The 20,562-nt window shown below is 43.7% G+C and overlaps 1 protein-coding gene across 2 annotated transcripts in view; it reads right to left on the bottom strand.

The window, feature by feature from the left end:
* The window catches only part of NBEAL2 (neurobeachin like 2), a 492,927-nt gene that overhangs the window by 160,588 nt on the left and 311,777 nt on the right, over positions 1-20,562 (bottom strand). For both annotated transcript variants that reach the window (XM_030196875.1, XM_030196883.1), the window contains 5 exons: positions 17,731-17,829; positions 14,744-15,318; positions 6,463-6,595; positions 3,081-3,200; positions 1,202-1,520 (listed from right to left, as the gene is read on the bottom strand). In XM_030196875.1, coding sequence (XP_030052735.1) covers positions 1,202-1,520; positions 3,081-3,200; positions 6,463-6,595; positions 14,744-15,318; positions 17,731-17,829 — 1,246 coding nt within the window. The remainder of the gene's footprint in view (positions 1-1,201; positions 1,521-3,080; positions 3,201-6,462; positions 6,596-14,743; positions 15,319-17,730; positions 17,830-20,562) is intronic.

The following is a 20,562-nucleotide window of genomic DNA, read 5'->3' as shown; positions in this document are numbered from 1 at the left end:
CTAACTTCTCTATGGTTCAGGCTGCCCTGGGGGTTCCAGCAGAGGACGTCTTAAGTTGGTGGGGCTTGGGGATCTCTGTCAGCCACAGTATTGACTTTTTTTTTTTGTAATTAAATGTTGTTTTTTTTATTCAAATTTCCAATAACAGTACATAGTACTCAACAAATTCAACAGTAACACAATTTTTCTTAAAAACAGCCCTTAAAGCTACAATTGTACAATCTTTGTGTGTTCATTGTCTACATATGACTTCCAATTCCCTCAGTACCCCCCCCCCCCAATCCCTCCCCTACTTCCCCCCACCCAATTCTTTCCTTTTATGGCTTTTCCCCTGTTAATCCTTCTTCATTCCCTATATGCAGTATGTTGTCTACCGCTGTCCATTCTTTCGCATTTGGATTCACAGTATTGACTTTTAACACTTTTGGAGGGGGGGCAGGAAGAAAATGTGTGGTCCCACCCAGTCTCCCCCTGGGCCCACCCAGAAAATCACTTCTGGCTTTGTTACTGGCCCAAATAAATCAGAGTATCACTCTTGGTCTCTTTTTCCATTGGGATCCAAGTAGAGGGACCAAGTTATGAGCTAGGAAGGGTTTGGAGTGAGGGTGTTAACACCCTGCTACTTGACTAACTGGTGATGTATTGCAAAACAAAGGAAACTCTAAAAGCTCCTTTAAAAAAACCAAAGAAAAATTATTTCCTTTTCCTAAATGACATGGAATCTCAGCCACTACTATTAACAAGCCTGAGAGAATGGGTCCAGAGCTCTCAGTGTTAATACAGTGGCGTACCAAGGGGGGGGGGGGGGGGGGGGGGTGGGTGCGGTCCGCCCCAGGTGCACGCCGCTGAGGGGGTGCCGCGTGCCTGTCCGCTACGGTCGTTTCCATGCTCCCTCTGCCCCGGAACAGGTTACTTCCTGCTCCGGGGCAGAGGGAGCATGGAAACGAACGAAGCAGACAGGCGCGTGGCACCCCCCGCCAGCGGCATGCACCCAGGGGGGTTCTTTCGCCGGGAGGGGGGGGGTCGCGCTGCACCCGGGGGGCGGGGCGCATCGGTGATCCACCCCGGGTGTCAGCCCCCCTAGGAACGCCACTGTGTTAATATCAACCTAAGGTCTATTTTACTTTAAGAATTAAGTAACCAATACAGTATGAAAACAATGTCCTATCAAACTATGGGAACAGACAGAGCTTGGGCTTACCTGAACAGAAAAGTGCTTTGACCTGGGCTGGTGTTAAGACTTCATGGAAGATGGACACTGAGCCCAACTGCCCTCCTAGAGAAGTTGGGGTGCCCCAATCTGTGTCCTGTGTTCCTGCCACAATAGTGGACACTAAGCCCTCCTTGTGGTATTGAATGGCCCCTGAGCCCCAGGAATGGCTAGTGGCAGGGAAAGACTGAGACCGGCTCAGCGAGGAGTGAGAGGCAAACTTGAGATCCGGGGAGTGAGACAGAGGGGTCAAGACTGTTGTCGTCGTTGTCCTGTTGCCAGCAGATCCGATGCAACAACAGGTGAAGAACTAGAAAAACCAGCAACAATGCAAATTAGACACACTGAAGTCAAGTGCCGATGCTATATTCCCTCTGTCAGATACTATTACACAGAGTCACATGTCTTGTGGATGGACTTAGCAGGAAACCACTGAAAACCTGTGCTGAAAAGTACTATGCTGCATTTATTTATTCAATTATTCATTCCATGTATTAATCGCCTAAATTCCCAAGAAGATGCTGAGACAATTAAAGCACAACCCAAGTCTGAAGAGACACACTGTTACCGCCCCTCTCCCTGCAAATCTCATGCCTGTGCTCTCCTCTTCAGCTTAAGACTTCCAATCAGATCCATGGCCTCTGGACAGTGCATCTGTGGACTTTTGCAGCTGCTTTGCTAAGAAAGTTTGGAGCTGCCAAATACATTAAGCCAGCTGATAAACCCAATAAATAAATAAAATTAATTAATTTAAATAAATCAGAGCACCTTTTCAATTGTCTCCAAAAAATTCACCACCTCCTCTGTGACTTACAGTTGCCCTTCCATCAACACATAAAAGGGACTTCCTTAGCCTATTGTAACTTTATTGTGTGTGTTAATTCACTACATCCTCATAGTAATGATATAAAAAAAAAAAAAATGATACATTAATTCCTTGTACCCTAATGGTGATGCAAGTACTATTATCTCTCTAGCCTGGTGTCACAAAATGCCTAGCACCCGGCTGGGGTTAAACCTGCGGCCACTTGGAGGGTCTGTCCCCAGCACTGCTCAGGCCCGCCTCCACCTGGGAATGGCTCTATACTAGCACCCTCCTCCCACTGACTGGGTCCCGCTTGCCTCTGAGCTAATCTCCCACTCTCAGGTTATTCCCTGGTGATTTCTAGGACACTGGGACCACACTACAGGGGTCCCACATATCCAGAAAACACCCACAGACCCAAAAGTACAAACCAGGGTTCTTAGTCAGTCCAGGACAGCCGAGTCAATAAACTAAAAAATGTTTATTGTCACAGAACTTGAACAGTGAACAGAAAAAGATGAAATCAGCAGACAATAACAGGTAACTGAATATGGATTATAAAACTATTTAAACATTTGTTTACTACCTGGGTAGTACATGGGGAGGTCATTAACTGTAGCTACTCACAGGTTGTATCATATAATTGCTCATAGAGTCTCAGTATAGAGATCTTTCTCTTCCGCTCCATGGCTGAGATGGGGGAAAATCCAGTACCTTCAGGCCAGATTTGAAATCCAGGGCCAATCAGAGCCCAGGGCATCAATTTTGAAAGTAGCTGCCCAATGGTACTGCAGATTGCCTTTCCATAAGCTGAAACTGGAAGAGAGAAAGTCTTTTTCTGCAACAGCTTTAAAACAAGCGCCATCTGCTGGCCAATTAGGAGAAACCCAGTTTTGTTACATCTGGAAATTAGGCTCTTGTGTGGCTCACCTGTCTTCAAGTGTCTGCAAATATCTTCCCCATGCTTCCTTCATCTCCCTGCCTCTGTTGATTTTGGTTTCTCAGGACCGAGAATGTGTAAAGAGAACTGGGAGAAACTGTCTAGAGCCTTAAATAATGGCTCACCTCGTTAAGGGAGGGGAAGCGCAGTTGTGCCACTTTCCTCAGCTGCCCATCTGCGTAAATGTTCACCATGTTCTGTCCAAAGGGGCGTCGTCCAGCAACATGTACGATATCCACGCAGTGCTAGGAGACAAGCAATGGGCTTTAAATTACAGCAGGAAAGAGACAGAAAGTTCTAACATCTGTCCTATCTCAGGGTTCGATGCTGCTTAACCTAGAAATAAGCAGTGGATTTTCCCAAGTCCTTCTTAATAATGGTCTATAGACTTTTCTTTTAGGAAGCTATCCAAACCATTTTTAAACCCCGCTATGCTAACTGCTTTTACAACATTCTCTGGCAACGAATTCCAGACTTTAATTACATGTTGAGTATTTTTGGAAAAAGTAAACAAGTGATTCATGTCTACCCTTTCCACTCCACAATTAATTTATAGACCTCTATCATATCTCCCCTCTGCTGTCTTTTCTCCAAGCTGAAGAGCCCTAGCCGCTTTAACCTTTCCTTAAAGGGAAGTCGTCCCATCTCCTTTATCATTTTTGTCACCCTTCTCGGTACCTTTTCTAATTCCACTATATCTTTTTTGAGATGCGGTGACCAGAATTGCACACAGTATTCGCGGTGCGGTCGCACCATGGAGCGATACAAAGGCATTATAAAGTCCTCATTTTTGTTTTCAATTCCTTTCCTAATAACACCTAACATTCTATTTGCTTTCTTAGCCGCCACTGCACACTGAGCAGAAGGGTTCAACGTATTATCAACGATGACACCGAGATCTCTTTCCTGGACGGTGACTCCTAATGTCAAACCTTGCATTACGTAACTATAGTTCAGGTGCCTCTTTCCCACATGCATCACTTTGCACTTGCTCACATTAAATGTCACCTGCCATTTGGATGCCCAGTCTCGTAAGGTCCTCTTGTAATTTTTCACAATCCTCTTGCGATTTAACAACTTTGAATAACTTTGTGTCATCAGCAAATTTAATTACCTCACTAGTTACGCCCATCTCTATATCCTTTATAAATATGTTAAAAAGCAGCGGTCCTAGCACAGACCCCTGGGGAACCCCACTATCTACCCTTCTCCATTGAGAATACTGACCCATTTATCCCTTCTCTTTGTTTTCTATCTTTTAAACCATTTTTAATCCACAATAGAACACTACCTCCTATCCCATGACTCTCCAATTTCCTCTGGAGTCTTTCATGAGGTACTTTGTCAAATGCCTTTTGAAAATGCAGATACACAATATCAATCGGCTCACCTTTATCCACATGTTCGTTCACCCCTTCAAAGAAACGTAGTAGACTGGTGAGGCAAGATTTCCCTTCACAAAATCTATGTTTTTAATCCATGCTTATGAACATGCTCTGTAATTTTGTTCTATATAATAGTCTCTACCATTTTGCCCGGCACCGACATCAGACTCACTGGTCTATAATTTCCCGGATCACCTCTGGAAAATTGGTGCTACATTGGCCAACCTCCAAAATTCTGGTACTATTCTTAACTTTAAAGATAAATTACATATTTGTTCACATCTTCAGACAGCAAGTTGAAGAAAAGTGGAGTTTTAACAATCTTTTTTTAAAAGGTTTTTTTATGCCTATGAAGAGTTTTGACTCTGTTAAAATCCTGCCACCCTTGGCACTGAGGCTTTTTTTCCTTTCATATGTTATGACTGTACTCTACTTTCATATCTTGAATTGTTTAAATGCTACTAGCTTTGAATATTAGAAAGAGTACATATTGTGTTTACAAACAAATTATTTGATATCTTTTTGTTTCCTCGTGTGGATTTGATACGGTTGTTATTATTTGAGGAATGGCTTGTCTGATACGTTACATTTCAGTTTCTCTAATATTGCTATATATGCCGCACCTGTCTTTCTGAGGCTTCCAGTTCAATCATTTTGTCTTCATATCTCTATTAATGATGTGTGGTCTCTTGTTTCATATTTGTTGAGGTTCTGTCTGTGTTTTGTACATGTGACCGAGGTGTGGTATTCTGCTAGTATTTATTTCCTGTGTAGGGATCTGTGGCAGTTTGAATTGTTCTGCATTTTCAGTAGGAAGTATACTGGTATTCTAGGGTGCTGCCTCTTTATAAGTATGGCTGTTACTATCTGAGTCCTGGACGTTCTCTCTTTCAAGTCTTTGCTGCCCACAAGGAGCAAGCTGTGAAATGCTTTTGGGCCAATTGCCATTGTGATGGCTGATGGCAGACTCTGAAGGGGGTGAGGTTGCCAGTGCCACCCTCTGGCCATTCCAAGGCATAGGAGGATTGCCTAAGGCCAGAAGGGGATATGGTGGGATTATGAACTTGGGCCCTCTGATTCCCAGTCTGCTGCTCTAACCATTAGACCAGTGGTTCCCAAACCTGGTCCTGGAGGCGCCCCAGCCAGTCAGGTTTTCAGGATATCCACAATTGAATATGCATGAAAGAGATTTGCATGTACTATCTCCAATGCACGCAAATCTCTCTCTCATGCATATTCATTGTGGATATCCTGAAAACCTGGCTGGCTGGGGTGCCTCCAGGACAAGGTGTGGAAACCACTGCATTAGGCTACTCCTCTGTTCTGCCCTGGACATTAGTGCTGCTTTATGATGACAGGTTTTCTATAAAGTGTTTGTTTTTTTGCAGAGTTTGGTTACTTGAGCTCTTGTTTCTGTTATGTAAAGTTTGTACAATAATCATAGAACGTATGTACATGTGAAAGTTTTAGAGGGACGGGAGAAGGCCATAACAGTAGGTGTGGTAATAGACTCTGGGTATGGCATGAGGGAAGAACAAGGGAGGGGGGCATGGGCAGAGCATGAAGTGAGGCAGGTGCTGGGTTTTTCTTTGGCAAAAAAGTTGGCAACCCTATCCCTGTCTCTACTACTACTACTTATCATTTCTACAGCGCTACTAGACGTACACAGTGCTGTACACTTGAACATGAAGAGACAGTCCCTGCTCAACAGAGCTTATAATCTAATTAGGACAGACAGGACAAATAAGGGATAAGGACAAGATTCCGGATAAGGACAAGATTCCGGAATCCCAAACAGTAGCAAGATTCCGGAATCCCAAAGACTACTACTACTATTACTTATCATTTCTATAGCGCTACTAGACGTACGCAGCGCTGTACACTTGAACATGAAGAGACAGTCCATGCTCCACAGAGCTTACAACCTAATTAGGACAAACAAGAGATAAGGGAATATTAAAGTGAGGATGATAAAATAAGGGTTCTGAACAAGTGAATAAGGGTTAGGAGTTAAAAGCAGCATCAAAAAGGTGGGCTTTTAGCTTAGATTTGAAGACGGCCAGAGATGGAGCTTGACGTCTCCCTCCCCTTCTTATTTGGAGGCATGTTGGCTTCCACTCACCCACACAGAATCACTGAAGTTAATTTCGGGCAACGCCACAGTCATGTAGTCCTTTTTTGTGCAAACTGCCACCACCAGCATCCCATCCGTGGTGAAGAATGCCTCAAAGCCTGTCCCGCTGGATGTGAAAAAGCTGTTTCATCAAGGAAGAGAAAGATAAGAAAAAATATCAAAAACACCACAAAAAGTGCAGCACAGCATCCATTGAAAGTGAAAGAAAACTGATAACTATTACAAAAGAATGCATTATACACGATTTATACAAAACTGACCTTTTATCGCAAGACTGCTTAAAACCCTTTCTATTCTTGATCAAGCACTACCACTTTAAACCTTACTTCGAATAGGGTCTCTCTAGAGCCGATGACCTAATGTATGTTATAATTCAATTTAGCACTCAGGAACCTTCATGCAATATCATAATGTATTTTTCCTTACCATGTATGTATACACATGGTATATATATATTCCATGGTTTGTTCCATATATATCATGTTCCATGTATGTTACCATGTATGTAGGCACCTAAACGCCTTACCATTTGTAATTCTGTTACCCAGAAATGGCAACTGCCATTACGGCAAATGTAAGCCACATTGAGCCTGCAAATTGGGGGGAAAATGTGGGACACAAATGCTACAAATAAATAAATATAAACTATAGTACAGCATCACCATTTTTTTTTTAATAAAACACAGCTTAATCTTAACTCCCACCCCCCTCCCCCAACGACCTTTCCAAGAACATAGCGCACTGGAGTCCATAACTCTTCCTTCTCCAAGTCACAGTTGCTCATATTTGGAGAGCTTGACCACTAATAAGTCCCCATTATCACATCAAACACCTTCCTCTCCTAAAATCCTACAAACCTATCCCATACTACTACTCACCTAATTCCAACCCATTCCCCATCCCTCCCCCCCCCCCCGAAAAGAAGTATAGTGAAGATGTTTCAGCTTCCAATAATCAATAATTGTTGGTATTCAACTAATATGACTCGGAAGGGCACCCAGTTGATTTAAAACATGGCTATGAGCCCTTGGTGCAAAAGGCTGAATATATGACCCCCCCCCACAAATAGAATAAAATAACCTCTGAGATTTAAAAGTGAGACGTCCCTCTCTAAGCTCCAATAAGAGCAAGTCATGTAGGCTATTCTGCCAATGCCAGTAAAATGGAATTTCCTTTTTAGTCCAGTACTGAAATATACACGTCTTCCCTAAGGTACAAGCTTTCATTACCCAAATCTTGGAACCCTTACCCCTAATACCCAAGAAGCAACTGACCTGCTAGTTACACACAGAAGGATTAACCCCAGCTGCAACAGGGGTCCTTTTACAAAGGCGTGCTAGCGTTTATAGTGTGTGCTAAATGCAGTGGCGTACCAAGGGGGGGGCGGTGGGTGCGGTCCACCCCGGGTGCATGCCACTGGAGGGGTGCTGTGCATCTGTGGGCAACGCTCGTTCCCTGCTCCCTCTGCCCCGGAACAGGTTACTTTCTGTTCCGGGGCAGAGGGAGCAGGGAGCGAGCGAAGCCGACAGGCACGTGGCACCCCCCCAGCAGGTAAAAATGCACCCGGGGGAGGTGTCCGTCCTTTCGCCAGGGGGAGGTGTCCGTCCTTTTGCCGGGGGGGAGGTGTCGCGCTGCACCCGGGGGGGGGGGGGGGGGTGGCGCATCGGCGATCCGCCCCGGGTGTCAGCCACCCTAGGAACGCCACTGGCTAAATGCTAGAGATGCCCATAGGAATATATGAGTGTTCCTAACGTTTAGCACAAGCATATTTAACGCAGGTGCTAAAACGCTAGCGCGTCTTTGTAAAATGACCCCATACTGTAGCAGGACTTACTTATCCAATCCTACCCTAGCTCAGATCACATTCATGCACCTTTATGGTTTATTGAAACTTACTATACCGCTTAAACTAACTCACAGATCTAAGCGGTTTAAATCTAAAAGCAAAACTTCCGCAGAGGGAAAGGAACTACAATAACTGATAGGAAAGAATATTGCACTCATCCAAGAAATGATCAAACTCAGCCAAAAGAAAAAAAAAGAGAAGGAAAAATGGGAGAGTCAGAAAGATCAGTGGGGACAAGAGGGAGACAAGGAAAAGCAATGGACTCGGCTGTCATGTTTCTCTGAAATTTTACGTAGCGTTGAAAGTTTGATGGAAAAGCCATGTTTTTATGGCAAAGTTCTTAAAAGATAATTCCGTATGGATGTTCAGGGGAAGGGAATTCCAAAAGAAGGGGGCCACGAAGAAAGATGCATTATATCTGGTACATTCCAGCTGAGCAGATTTGGGACTAGGAAGTGCCAGACGATGATCATTGATACAGCAGAGAAGATGGGGAGGAGAATATAGAATGGTAAGGGTTGCCAGATAGTTGGGAAGACCAATCCTATGGGCCTTAAAAATGAGAGTTTGAACACTATTCGCTGCTCAGTAGGGAGTTAGTGATACTTTTGAAGTAGCAGAGAGACATGATCAAACTTCTGAGCGTCGACAGAGGGGCATTTTCGATATTACATCTATGTCCGACTTTGGACATTTTGCTCTAAACGTCCAAAATTCGAATCGGAAATATGGCTGTTTTCAAAACAGCAAAACGTTTATTTCTTTATTTTATTTTTTTAACGGCTACACGCTAGATGTTTTTGTGCTTTATGCATTTATCTTTGTGGTCCATTTTTGAAAAAATATTCAAGTGAAAAACACAAAATCAAGCCATTGGGATGTAGGAGGAGCAGCATTCTTAGCAGACTGGCCACATAGACATCCCAACAAAGCAGTGGGGCACCCAAGGGGGCACTGCATTGGATTTCACATAAAAACTCCCAGGTACATATCTCACCATTACCCCTTTATACTGTATGGTGAGCCCTCTCTGGATTTTATTTTGCACCCGTTTAATCTCAATCCTACCCCTAAGTGTTTTCCCCTTCTCCTTTTTCCACCTAGACGTTTGTCTAATCTCTCCCGGTTGTTGTATGCTTGTCTATCCATTATTGTAGTAACTTTTCCTTACTTTGAATACATGTTTTATGATTATGATTAATGTACACCGTTTTGAACTGCTTGTTAGCAAAGGTGGTATAATAAATAAATAAATAAATAGTCGTTCCCTCCCCCCCCCCCCCCCCAACTATACACCAGTACAATAGCTCTTAAGGCTGACGGGATTACCTTTATGTGAGTACAGTAGGTTTCTGATGAGGGTGGGAGGGCTCACACTTTCCATCACAAGTGTAACAAGCAGACTGGGATATTATTATTATTTGTTACATTTGTATCCCACATTTTCCCACCTATTTGCAGGCTCAATGTGGCTTACATGTTACCGTTAACGGCAATAGCCAATTCCGGTATGAACAAATACATGGTGTGAATAATACAAAATGATATTATGGTGGGATGAAGTACATGTATGGTTGGTTGGATTGGGGGGTCTTAGAAAGGGAGAGGGGAGGAAGAGTCAGGTAATGTTCATTAGGGTCTTTGGTTTCATTATGACGTAGGTGTCCAGGTATTTTATGTTGAGACGGTGGGGTATGCTCTTCTGAACAGGTCTGTCTTCAGTGCTTTCCAGAAGTCTAGATGGTCGAGCGCAGTTTTTACTGCTTTTGGCAGTGTGTTCCATAGTTGTGCGCTTAAATAGGAAAAGCTGGTTGCGTAGATGAATTTGTATTTGAGTCCTTTGTTGCTTGGGTAGTGGAGGTTTAGGTATGATCGTGTAGATTTTGTGGTGTTTCTGGCTTTTTTCCAGGCACACTGAAAAATGGACCTGCGCGCGTCCAAAACATGCATCTACACCGGCGCAGGCCACTTTTTGGCGCGCCTTAGTAAAAGGGCCCTTATGTTTGCTGCCTACTTTTGTGTTTTAAAGTATGTTTTATTTATGAAGATGAAGTCTCATGTCTGCCTTAAAGTATTATGGCTTCTTGATATACTGGGAAAGTATTACTGTAAAAATTTGACTTCTGAAGTCCGCTAGGTGGGTTCCTTGAGCATCATCTGTCCAATGCTGGGAACCATTTGGAAAGTACAGGAACATTCGTGTGAAACCAACTGCGACATAGGCAATCCACTGATTCCCATCCAAACCACCCGCTCTCCCCCCCCCCCCCCCCCCCTCGATAGCAGCTAGGAGGACTGGAAAGACCTTTGGAAAAGAAGCTCAGGTCTTTGCAGCTGAGTGTGTCTTCTAAGATGCTCACATTTATTTATTTATTTCCAGCATTTATATCCCACAATTTCCCACCCATGGGTAGGCCCGATGTGGCTTACAACAATCTACATAAACACACCACAAGTCAGGGATCAAACAATTAATGTCCTAGAAGTATAATGGAGGAAGGGCAAAAGCGAGGTAGAGAAAAAGAGAAAGAGCAGCGGTGATTAATATGACACCGGGATAAAGACAGTTCAGAAGTCAGAGATGCCAGGCGGGAGTGGTGCATACGCTTTGCAAAATAGAAAGGTCTTGAGGCGCTGTTTGAAGGTAGGGTGATCAGGAGTAAGTTTCACCAGTTTAGGTAGTCTCATTTGTACACAGTTTTAGAAAACACTCCAATATGGGTGCACATTTTTTTAGAAAATGGCATTTCATTTATTTTTCTATATTATTTTGCTTTATTTTTTTTTTGTTCTGTTTATTGTTTTTTTCATTTTGGTGCAGGCTAGTTTTTTTTTCTTTTTTTACAACATGCTTTATTTTGCAAATAGTGTACACCGAAAGGATTCAAAGTACTCTCCGCAAGATAAAGCATGTTATCTAAATTTTTTAAAAGCTACACTCAAACAACGGTGAACTGATATACACCCAAGCTAAACCTCAATATAGGTCGGCGGGCTGAGCTTTGTGGCTAACTTTTGTGTGGTAGAGGAAACAGAGAATATGACAGCAGATAAAGAACACAAGGCCTAGTCAGTCTGCCCAGTTTCCTTTCTTGTTATAATACAATTTCCAGTTTCAAATTTACCTTCCCTTTGCTGAAGCAATATTTCCCAACCCTGTCTGGGGGTCTGGTTTTCAGTAACAACCATGCATGGGACAGATCTGTGTATATTAGAGGACCATGATGTGCAGATCTCTCACACACATATTTACTGTGGAAATGTGGAAAATCCGATTGGCTTGGTCTGCCTCTGGACTTATTTCATACTTTCCTCTATTTTTTGCCGTTACCACCATACCGCCATCTGTAATGCCATTCCTTGCATTCACCCTCCTTTCTATAAAGAAATATTCCCTTATGTTAATTTCCCCCCTTGTTCTAGAACTGTTTCCAGTGAATGTTTTCCTCTTGTGTACTATGGGGCGATTCTATACCTGGGAATCATAATTTAGGTGCCCAATCTACAGGAGCTGTGAGCTTATTCTGTAACGGATATTCCATGCAAAATTTCCATGACAGAACACTAGCGTAAGTTGGCATTTATTCTATTTATTTATTTGTGACATTTATATTCCACATTATCCCAAGGAATCCTGAATTCAATGTGGTTTACAGCAAGCCTATTCTCTTACCAAGCTGCCAAATTCTGGAACGCCCTACCAACAGCAACGCTCAACATCAACTGCTACACCCAGTTCCGTAAAGCCTCAAATCCGTTCTATTCAAGAAATATGTCTTATCAAACTCCTCGTAAATCTGCTTCCCCAACATGACATTTTTAATACATCTAACGTCAAACTGAAGTCCCTTTCTCTGCATTAGACTGACTTATCTGCCCGCTAATCCACTCTGTAATCTGCTATGAAACTTGACTTCCCAAAGTAATCTTGTTGATTCTCATGGAATATAAGCACCTGGTATTCAATATAGCATTGAAGGTAGGCACACCCACTTATGCCATGTCAATAGCAGGCAAAAAAGTGGCACTTAGGTGTCTAACTTACAATATTCGGTAAGTCACGCACATTTGGAAGACCCGCCCATATCCCACACATACGCTCGTTTGCACTCGCGTGTGTATGTTATAGAATAACGCTTGCATTTATACACTGAGGTGCTAATCCTATATAATAATTTGCACCTCAAACGTTCTACATCTGGATGCCTGGGTTCGTAACATCCATTCCTACTCATTGCCCCGCCCTCGCGTCAAAACATAATGAAGTCAGAGGGTGGAACAATGAGAGGGAAGGGAATGCTGGAGGTGAGCTGATGTCAGGAGAGATGTTACGAACGGAATAGAAACCAGAGCCAGCCAGCCAGAAAACGTTCAGGTACAAATTGAGGGGAGGAGAGAATCGCGGGACATCGAGGGGAGGGAGGGAGGAAGAAAGGGAAGGGGAGGGCAGAGGAGAATTGATGGACATGGTTGGGATGGGAGGACAGTAGAGGAGAGAATTGCGGGACACGGATGGGAGGGCAGGGAAGAGGAGAATCGCTGGACATGGAGGGGAGGGAAGAATCGCTAGACATGTAGGGGAGGGCAGGGGAGAGAGAGAGAGAAAAAAAAAAGCTTACAGGACAGCCTACCTAGGGCCCATTTCATTGTTGAGGAAACGGGCATGGTTCCACTAGTATTGTATAATTTGTGCGAGCAATTGACGCTTAGCCTTAGGCACTAAGCTCTAGAATAGGGGTTGACATTCAAAGTGATTTAACTGGCCAGAAACAACTCTTGGCCAGTTAAATTACTGGTTCAGGGCTTAACTGTTAAATTTCAGTGACACTTAGGTTAGTGCTGCTTAAAGTAACCAGGTAGTGCCAAACTGAAAACTGGCTATTTTGGTGGCATCTCGGGGACAGAGTCAGCACTTGGCTGGTTAAATGCCAATATTCAGCCCTTAACCAGCCAGGTTAACCGCATAAAAGTCAGTCCTATCTTTATGCAGTAACCCATAGCCGGTTAAATGCTGAATACTGCACTAAACCGGATGCATTAGCTGGCTCCAGAAACCCAGAAATTCAATGCCGGTGCCCAGACATGGTCTTGTACTGAATTTCCAGATTTAACACTGAAGGCGGTCAGCAAAATGCTGATTGTCGCTAACTGAAAATCGGGCCCCCGACTGCCAACTTAACCTTTGCTTCCCACAGCTTAGCACTGCTTGGGGGAGTCGCCTAATGGTTAGTGTAGTAGGCTGAGAATCTGGGGAACTGGGTTCAATTCCCACTGCAGCTCCTTGTGACCCTGAGCAAGACACTTAACCCTCCATTGCCCCAGGTCCTAAAACTTAGAATGTAGGTCCACTAGGGACAGAGAAAGTACCTGTATATAATATATAAGCTGCTTTGGTTGTACCACAGAAATGTGGTATATCAAAATCCATGACCCTTTACCCTAACAAATTGCTATTTACTGGGGGTAGGTGGCTTTAACAATTGTCTTCCCTGTGTGTAATAACATGGAAAGACAGTTCCACACTGCTGCTGCTATTTCATGCCGGGCAGACTTCTACAGTCTGGGTCCCGTAAATGGCAAAAATAGATCAGGATTGAGGCTGGCGTGGCCTTCAACGACAACTCCAATAGTTGGGAAGCAGGGGTGGTGTCCGGCAGACTTCTATAGTCTGTGTCCCAAAATTGAGAGAGAGAGACGGAGATAAAGTATACCACTGTTTAATCATGAAGAACTGGAACCTGTGCAGCGTGCCAGATTCAACTCTAGCCATCTTGATAGGCAGACTGGATGGAGCATTGTAATGGAAGGATTTTAGAGATTCTATTTAAGTGACCGGCAGTGCACTCGCTCATTAAAATGATTGTGTATTCTATATTGCGTGAAAATGATTTGAAATGTAGAAGAAGATAAGACACAGCTCTAATCAATTTGGTATATGAAAAGGGAGGTGGAGCATGTTTTGAGCTCAGGCTGGCCACCTGGACAGAGAAACATGTGACAACATTCAAGCATATTTTGTAAGGCTTGTTTACTAGAACAGAGAAATTCTCAAGCATTCTGTAATTTTCCTTAGCTTTGAACATGAGTTCACGTATGTATAGTGTATTATTGCTTCTTTTCCTGGTCTAGGAACTCCTAGCATTGCTTGGATGTAGGGACCCCAGTGATGTAATGATTGTTTCTTTTTAACTATAGATAGGTATTGTTTCTTTTCAGTTATATAGCTTAATCATTGTGTATATATCTTAATCATTGTGCATCTTAGAACCTCTAATAAAAGTTTCATTTACCTAATACGAATCCAAACAAAATCCACAGTAATTACTGAGTAGTCTGTGTCAGTGAGGCAGGCTGTAAAACCAGGTCAGAACAACCATGCAGGTCTTTATCTGCCAACATTTACTATGTTACTATGTTACAAACCTGTAGAGCTGTTTCCTTTTGAGTCCTGATGTCTCATGGCCATCCTTTGACTCTTCATTGAGGCAGACCCATGCATGGAAAGCAAAGCCACTGCCAGGCCATTTCTGTATGGCAGGCACCATGATACCAGACATACTTGGTGTCATGTCAAAGTACTGCAATGCCCTTTCCTGTCCCTCCTTCCTCGCCATGGCAGACATGGCCCTGATGACTTGGCTGGAGTAGGGATGAATTTCACCACCATCAGTGCGCAGCAGCTTAATCAGCTGACGGAGCTCCCCAGGCCGGATGGACAGCCTGCCCAACAACTGCAAGACATAGATGAGATTCTCTGCACACTTGCTGTCCAGCTGCTGGTCAGAGCAGAGGGTGTCCAAGAGGCAGCTGACCATGCCCGCTTCCACACATATCATCTGGCTTGGCAGAGAAGAGTTACATATCCTCCTCAGCCAGCTGGATACAAAGATCTGAAGATCATTTGATGCAAAGTCTGGAATCCACTGGACCAGGATCAACAGCGGCTGCTCATTGCGTATAACCTGTCCTGAGAAAGAACTGTGATCCCCTTCCATGGCCTAATCACAAAAACAAAACAGCACAAATTAATATGAGTAGCTGTGGGATCTATAGGATGCAAGCTAGAATGTGATCAGTAAACGCAAAGTGCAACATCTTAAGAGCCACACATCAAAGAGAATGTAGGAAAGCAGAGACAATGATCAGTTTCTACATGGAAGAAGCAGAAACTCTTCAGGAGTCATGAAGGACAATCAAGGCAGGGAGATCAATCTTGGTGCAGTAAAGGAACCTTTTGGAAGATGAAAGCAGAGTAGTGATCTCATTTAAGCCAACTTTGAAGGAGTCTGTATTTTAAAAAAGGGAGATTTGCTGACTAGGTCCTTAAGAATGCCTTAAAGGAGCTTTTAGTACCTTTCCATGGATGCCTGTGTTATCTGCTTTATCTTTCCAGGTATGCATATGTACTTGGAAATGGCCATAGTAACATAGTAAATGATGGCAGATAAAGACCTGTATGGTCCATCCAGTCTGCCCAACAAGATAAACTCATAGCATAAGGTATGGTGACTACATATGCATACCTGGATCTTGATTTGTCCTTGCCATCTTCTAGGCAGAGACCGCCCGGCACTAGCTGATGCCATTATCAGATGATATTATGACACTCGGGCCTCCAACTGGCCGATGAACTGTTCTGACTGTTGCAAAGACATATGGCACTGAAACCTTCAGAACACCAAGCCCACTCCTAGACATGCTTATCACAGCCTAAAGGAGAGGTAGCACTTTGCCTCCCTCTTACAAAGAATGAAACTGGGGTTATGCTATTTAACAAGCTGAACATTGCACATGAAAGGTCCATGGTAGACGCAGGGCCAAGGGCCAAAGAGTCTCTCATGAGAAAGGCAATAAAAATCACACAGAAACATTAACCCAAACAAGACACAAACTCTTATGCTCAGCAAAGTGTTTCCCAGGCTGATCCTGGAGTATCCTATGGCCAGATTTAGGATATCCATAAAAGAACATGCGTGGATGAAGTTCTGTGCATGAAAGAAGAGTGGGATCTGAGGTTGACTGCATCTTGTTGCAGTCAAACAGCTATATAAGGGGATGTCAAAGGCCAACAGGATGTTTGGGTGCACAGGAAGAGAAATGGTTAGCAGTGAAAAGGATGTCTCTAATGAGACCTCATTTAGAATACTCTGTGCAATTCTGGACACCACACTTTCAAAGAATATAAACAGTATAAACTGGGAGAGCTGGTCCAGAGGATGACCACTATAATGGTCAGTGTTCTTCTTCATAAAAATCTACTTATGTATATCCTGGAGGAAAGATGGGATGGGGAGATAAGCCAGAGACATTTACATACCTCTAATGTGCGAGTGGACAGGAAGGCTGGCTTCTTTCGATGCAGCAAGGGGGTACAGGAGGAGGATGAAAGGGAATATTCATCAACTGAAATATTTCTTTATAGAAAAAGGTGATGTATGTGTGAAACAGCCTCCCAGAGGAGATGGGAGAAACAAGGAGAGTGTATAAATTCAGAAGGCATAAGACAAGTCCAGAGGATAGAGAGGAAGGGATTGTAGAGATGAGCAGTTGGTGTGGACGGGCAGACTAGAAAAGACCATATGGGATTTATTTTGTCCTATTATTTATGTTTCTAAGAGATGGATTTCAAGATATTCCTTTACTAGATGCAAATCTATATCAGGGGTGCAGCCAGACTTCAGCGGGAGGAGGTATGGGGGCACATTTTAGCCCCCCCCCCCGGCGCCACCGACCCCCCCAGCCATTATCGACCCCCCCCCCCCCCCGCCGCCACCGCTGACGACAACTCCTGCTGACGACCCTCTCGACCCCCCCTCCTCCCGCCAATCCTCCCCCCGCCGTCGCTTACCATTGCTGGCGGGGGACCCCAATCCCCGCCAGCCGAGGAGGTCCTCTTCTTCCACTGAAGGCTTCGTTCCGTTTCTGACGTCCCTACACATACAACGTGCAGGACGTCAGAAACAGAACGAAGCCTTCGCGGGAAGAAGAGGACCTCCTCGGCTGGCAGGGATTGGGGTCCCCCGCCAGCAAAGGTAGGCGATGGCAGGGGAGGGTTGGCGGCGGGAGGAGGGGGTCGAGAGGGTCGTCGGCAGGGGGGTCCAGGTCCAAATCTACGGGGGTCCAGGCCCCCCTGGCCCCCCGTAGCTATGCCACTGATCTATATCATGTATATTAATTCTGGATATCCTGAAAAATAGACTAGATAGGGTGTACTCCAGGAATAGCTAAGAAAGAAACAGACCTCCCTGACATATTGGCTCTCTGTGAGAATCTATGTAGCGTGAAGTCAGGGGCAATGCATTTTTTTATTTCTGTATGGAGGGGGAGGAGTATTGGTGTCATCACCATCGCTCTTTAACAGGTCAAGCTTAGAAACAAGAGAACGTCCAGCTGGACTGCTCTTTCCTTACCATGTTCAGAAGCTCCTGCAGCAGGCGCTTGGTGGGCTGGCTTTGGCTCTTCAAAACCTCGTATAGGTGGGAGTAACCAATCCGCTCTTTAAACACTTCCTACAAAAACAAAGAAATCCCTGTTATACCATTATTTTATTGAGGGCCTTCTGATGGCACCAACAAACTAATCATTCATTCACATGTTCTGCAACCACTTTTTATGACTCCCGTGTGCAGAAGTGGGCTACAGATATCTTCACTAGAATAAGAGGAAACATATCAGGAATCAGAGTATGATTCGTTTAGGGTAGTCCAATGTCAAAATTAATATACAATTTGAACGTGGCTTGTGGGCAGGATGAAGATGCTACTTTCAGCTTATAACCTCAAACTTCATACGTCTCAGAAACGTGTGGTCACTTTGCTGGTAAACTTTCAGGATGGTGTCTAACATTCACTCACATAAACCCAGACAATTTTCATATCCAAGGTCCCCATGTAGACTGTCTTTGAACATTGGCTAAAATCTTGCACACACTGTGTTAAAGAATGTTGTGAAGAACCCAAGTACAATTTCAAACTTGAAACGGATTCATGGAGTTACTCCTCTTCCCCGAACCCCTCTTTTTAACACAGCACAGAACATGGCCATTGGCTAGACCTAAGCAGGGTGGACAATCACCCACATAAGAGATCCCTTGGGATTTGAAAATTTATCCCTTCAGGTTTTCATGTCACCTTTGGCAAGTGTAACATGGCCCTGAGGACATCAACCCTACATGATGAAAACAAAGAGTACCAAAAATAGCAAAAGGCTCCGGTACAAAACGCTCAAAGCATCAAAACTCAAATGAACGGGTACAGAGGAAGAGCCTGAGTTAACAGTCATAACAAAGGACTGGATAACTGGGTGAGAACAGTTAAATAAAAAGCCAACACATCTACGCCCCCATCCACAGAGTGGCAAGTAATATATTGACCACAAAACGTCACTTCTGCATCACCTTGGGCACGTGGAGAGAGTACATAAGGACAGGAGATAAAACGAGATTTACAAAGACAGTTGTACCCAATATTCAGAGGCTACAATTTCCTCAAAATACTGTAAAAAGAAACACAAATGTGATCGTGCCACCAGGGGCCGATATTCAGCCGGCAGCGATGGGTGTTTTGCTGACCACTGCTGGCACTAAATCCGGAAATTCAATGCCCGGACATATCTGGGCACGGGCATTTGTATTTCTAGCTTTGCGAAGCTGGCTAACATATAGATGGTTGCTAAGCTATGCTACCAAGGTCTTATATCCCGCAAAATCCCGCAATTACAGGTTCAGCGCAGGTTCCAAACTTGAAACACAATACAGTATTTTTATTTTGTTACATTTGTACCCCGCACTTTCCCACTCATGGCAGGCTCAATGTGGCTTACATGGGGCAATGGAGGGTTAAGTGACTTGTCCAGAGTCACAAGGAGCTGCCTGTGCCTGAAGTGGGAATAGAACTCAGTTCCTCAGTTCCCCAGGACCAAAGTCCACCACCCTAACCACTAGGCCACTCCTCCACTCAATACTAGATATTAAACAATATTTTTAAAAAAGCCAAGTCTTCAATCTCTTTGTAAATGTACCATAAGGAGAACTCTGGTGAATATTTAAAGGCCAAGCATTCCATTGCATAACCACATAATAATAATATGATCCTTCATTAACTTTCCTATAATGTATACCTTTAACAGTTACAAAAGACAACATCAAACGTCCATTATTATGAGATCCAGTCAGCATCTTAAGCAAAAAAGGAAAATTATCTGGAACATCACCAATCAAAGTTTTGAAAATCAGACAACAAATTTTAAATTTAACTTGTGCATTGACCATCAGCCAATGCAAGTCCGAAAGCAAAGGGGACACAAGATCGAATTTAGATTTTTGATAAATCAATTTTGCTGCCGTGTTCTGAATCAAGCTCAGCGTTCTTAGACGCTTAGAAGACAGCCCTGTATATAATAAATTACCATAATCCAACACTGACAAAATCACTGCTTGAACCAATACCCTTAACATGTTTCTGATAAAAATTAGATCGTATAAGCCATAATTGTTTCAATTTAAAGAAAGACTTCTTAACTACCAAATTTAACCAGCTATGGGTTACCACATAAAGATAGGTCTGACTTTTATGTGGTCCTATTTATACGGTTACCTTGGCCAGTTAAGATCTGAATATCAGCACTTAACCAGCCAATGCCAACTCGGCCCCCCAGAATGCTCCCAAAATAGCCATTTTTGAGTTCGGTGCTAACTGGCTATTTTCAGCAGCGCTAACTGGTTAAGCACTACTGAAAATTAGTGGTTAGTCCGAATAGGTGATTTAACATAAGAACATAAGTGTTTCCATAATAGGACAGACCGAAGGTCCATCAAGCCCAGTATCCTGCTTCCAACAGTGGCCAATCCAGGTCACAAGTACCTGGCAAGATCCCAGAACAGTACAATACCTTTTATGCTGCTTATCCTAGAAAGAAGCAGTGGATTTTCCCCAAGCCCATCCTAATAATGCCTTATGGACTTTTCTTTTAGGAAATTATCCAAACCTTTTTTAAACCCTGCTAAGCTAACGGCTTTTACCACATTTGTGGTGACAAATTCCATTTCTGGCTGGTTAAATCACATTGAATATCAACTCTATAATTGATATTTTCCACCAGAATCATTATGCCCACACTAGCCCACTCCTCAAGTCACTTCATTGGCTCCCTGTCTGTTTCGGTATACAGTTCAAACTCCTCTTGCTGACCTTTAAATACATCCACTCTATGACCCCTCATTACCTCTCCTCTCTCATCTCTCC

Source organism: Microcaecilia unicolor, chromosome 1 (genome assembly GCF_901765095.1).
Source record: "Microcaecilia unicolor chromosome 1, aMicUni1.1, whole genome shotgun sequence".
Taxonomy (NCBI): Eukaryota; Metazoa; Chordata; class Amphibia; order Gymnophiona; family Siphonopidae; genus Microcaecilia; species Microcaecilia unicolor.
The sequence above is the reverse complement of the archived record's forward strand: the minus strand, read 5'-3'. Positions and strand labels throughout refer to the sequence as shown.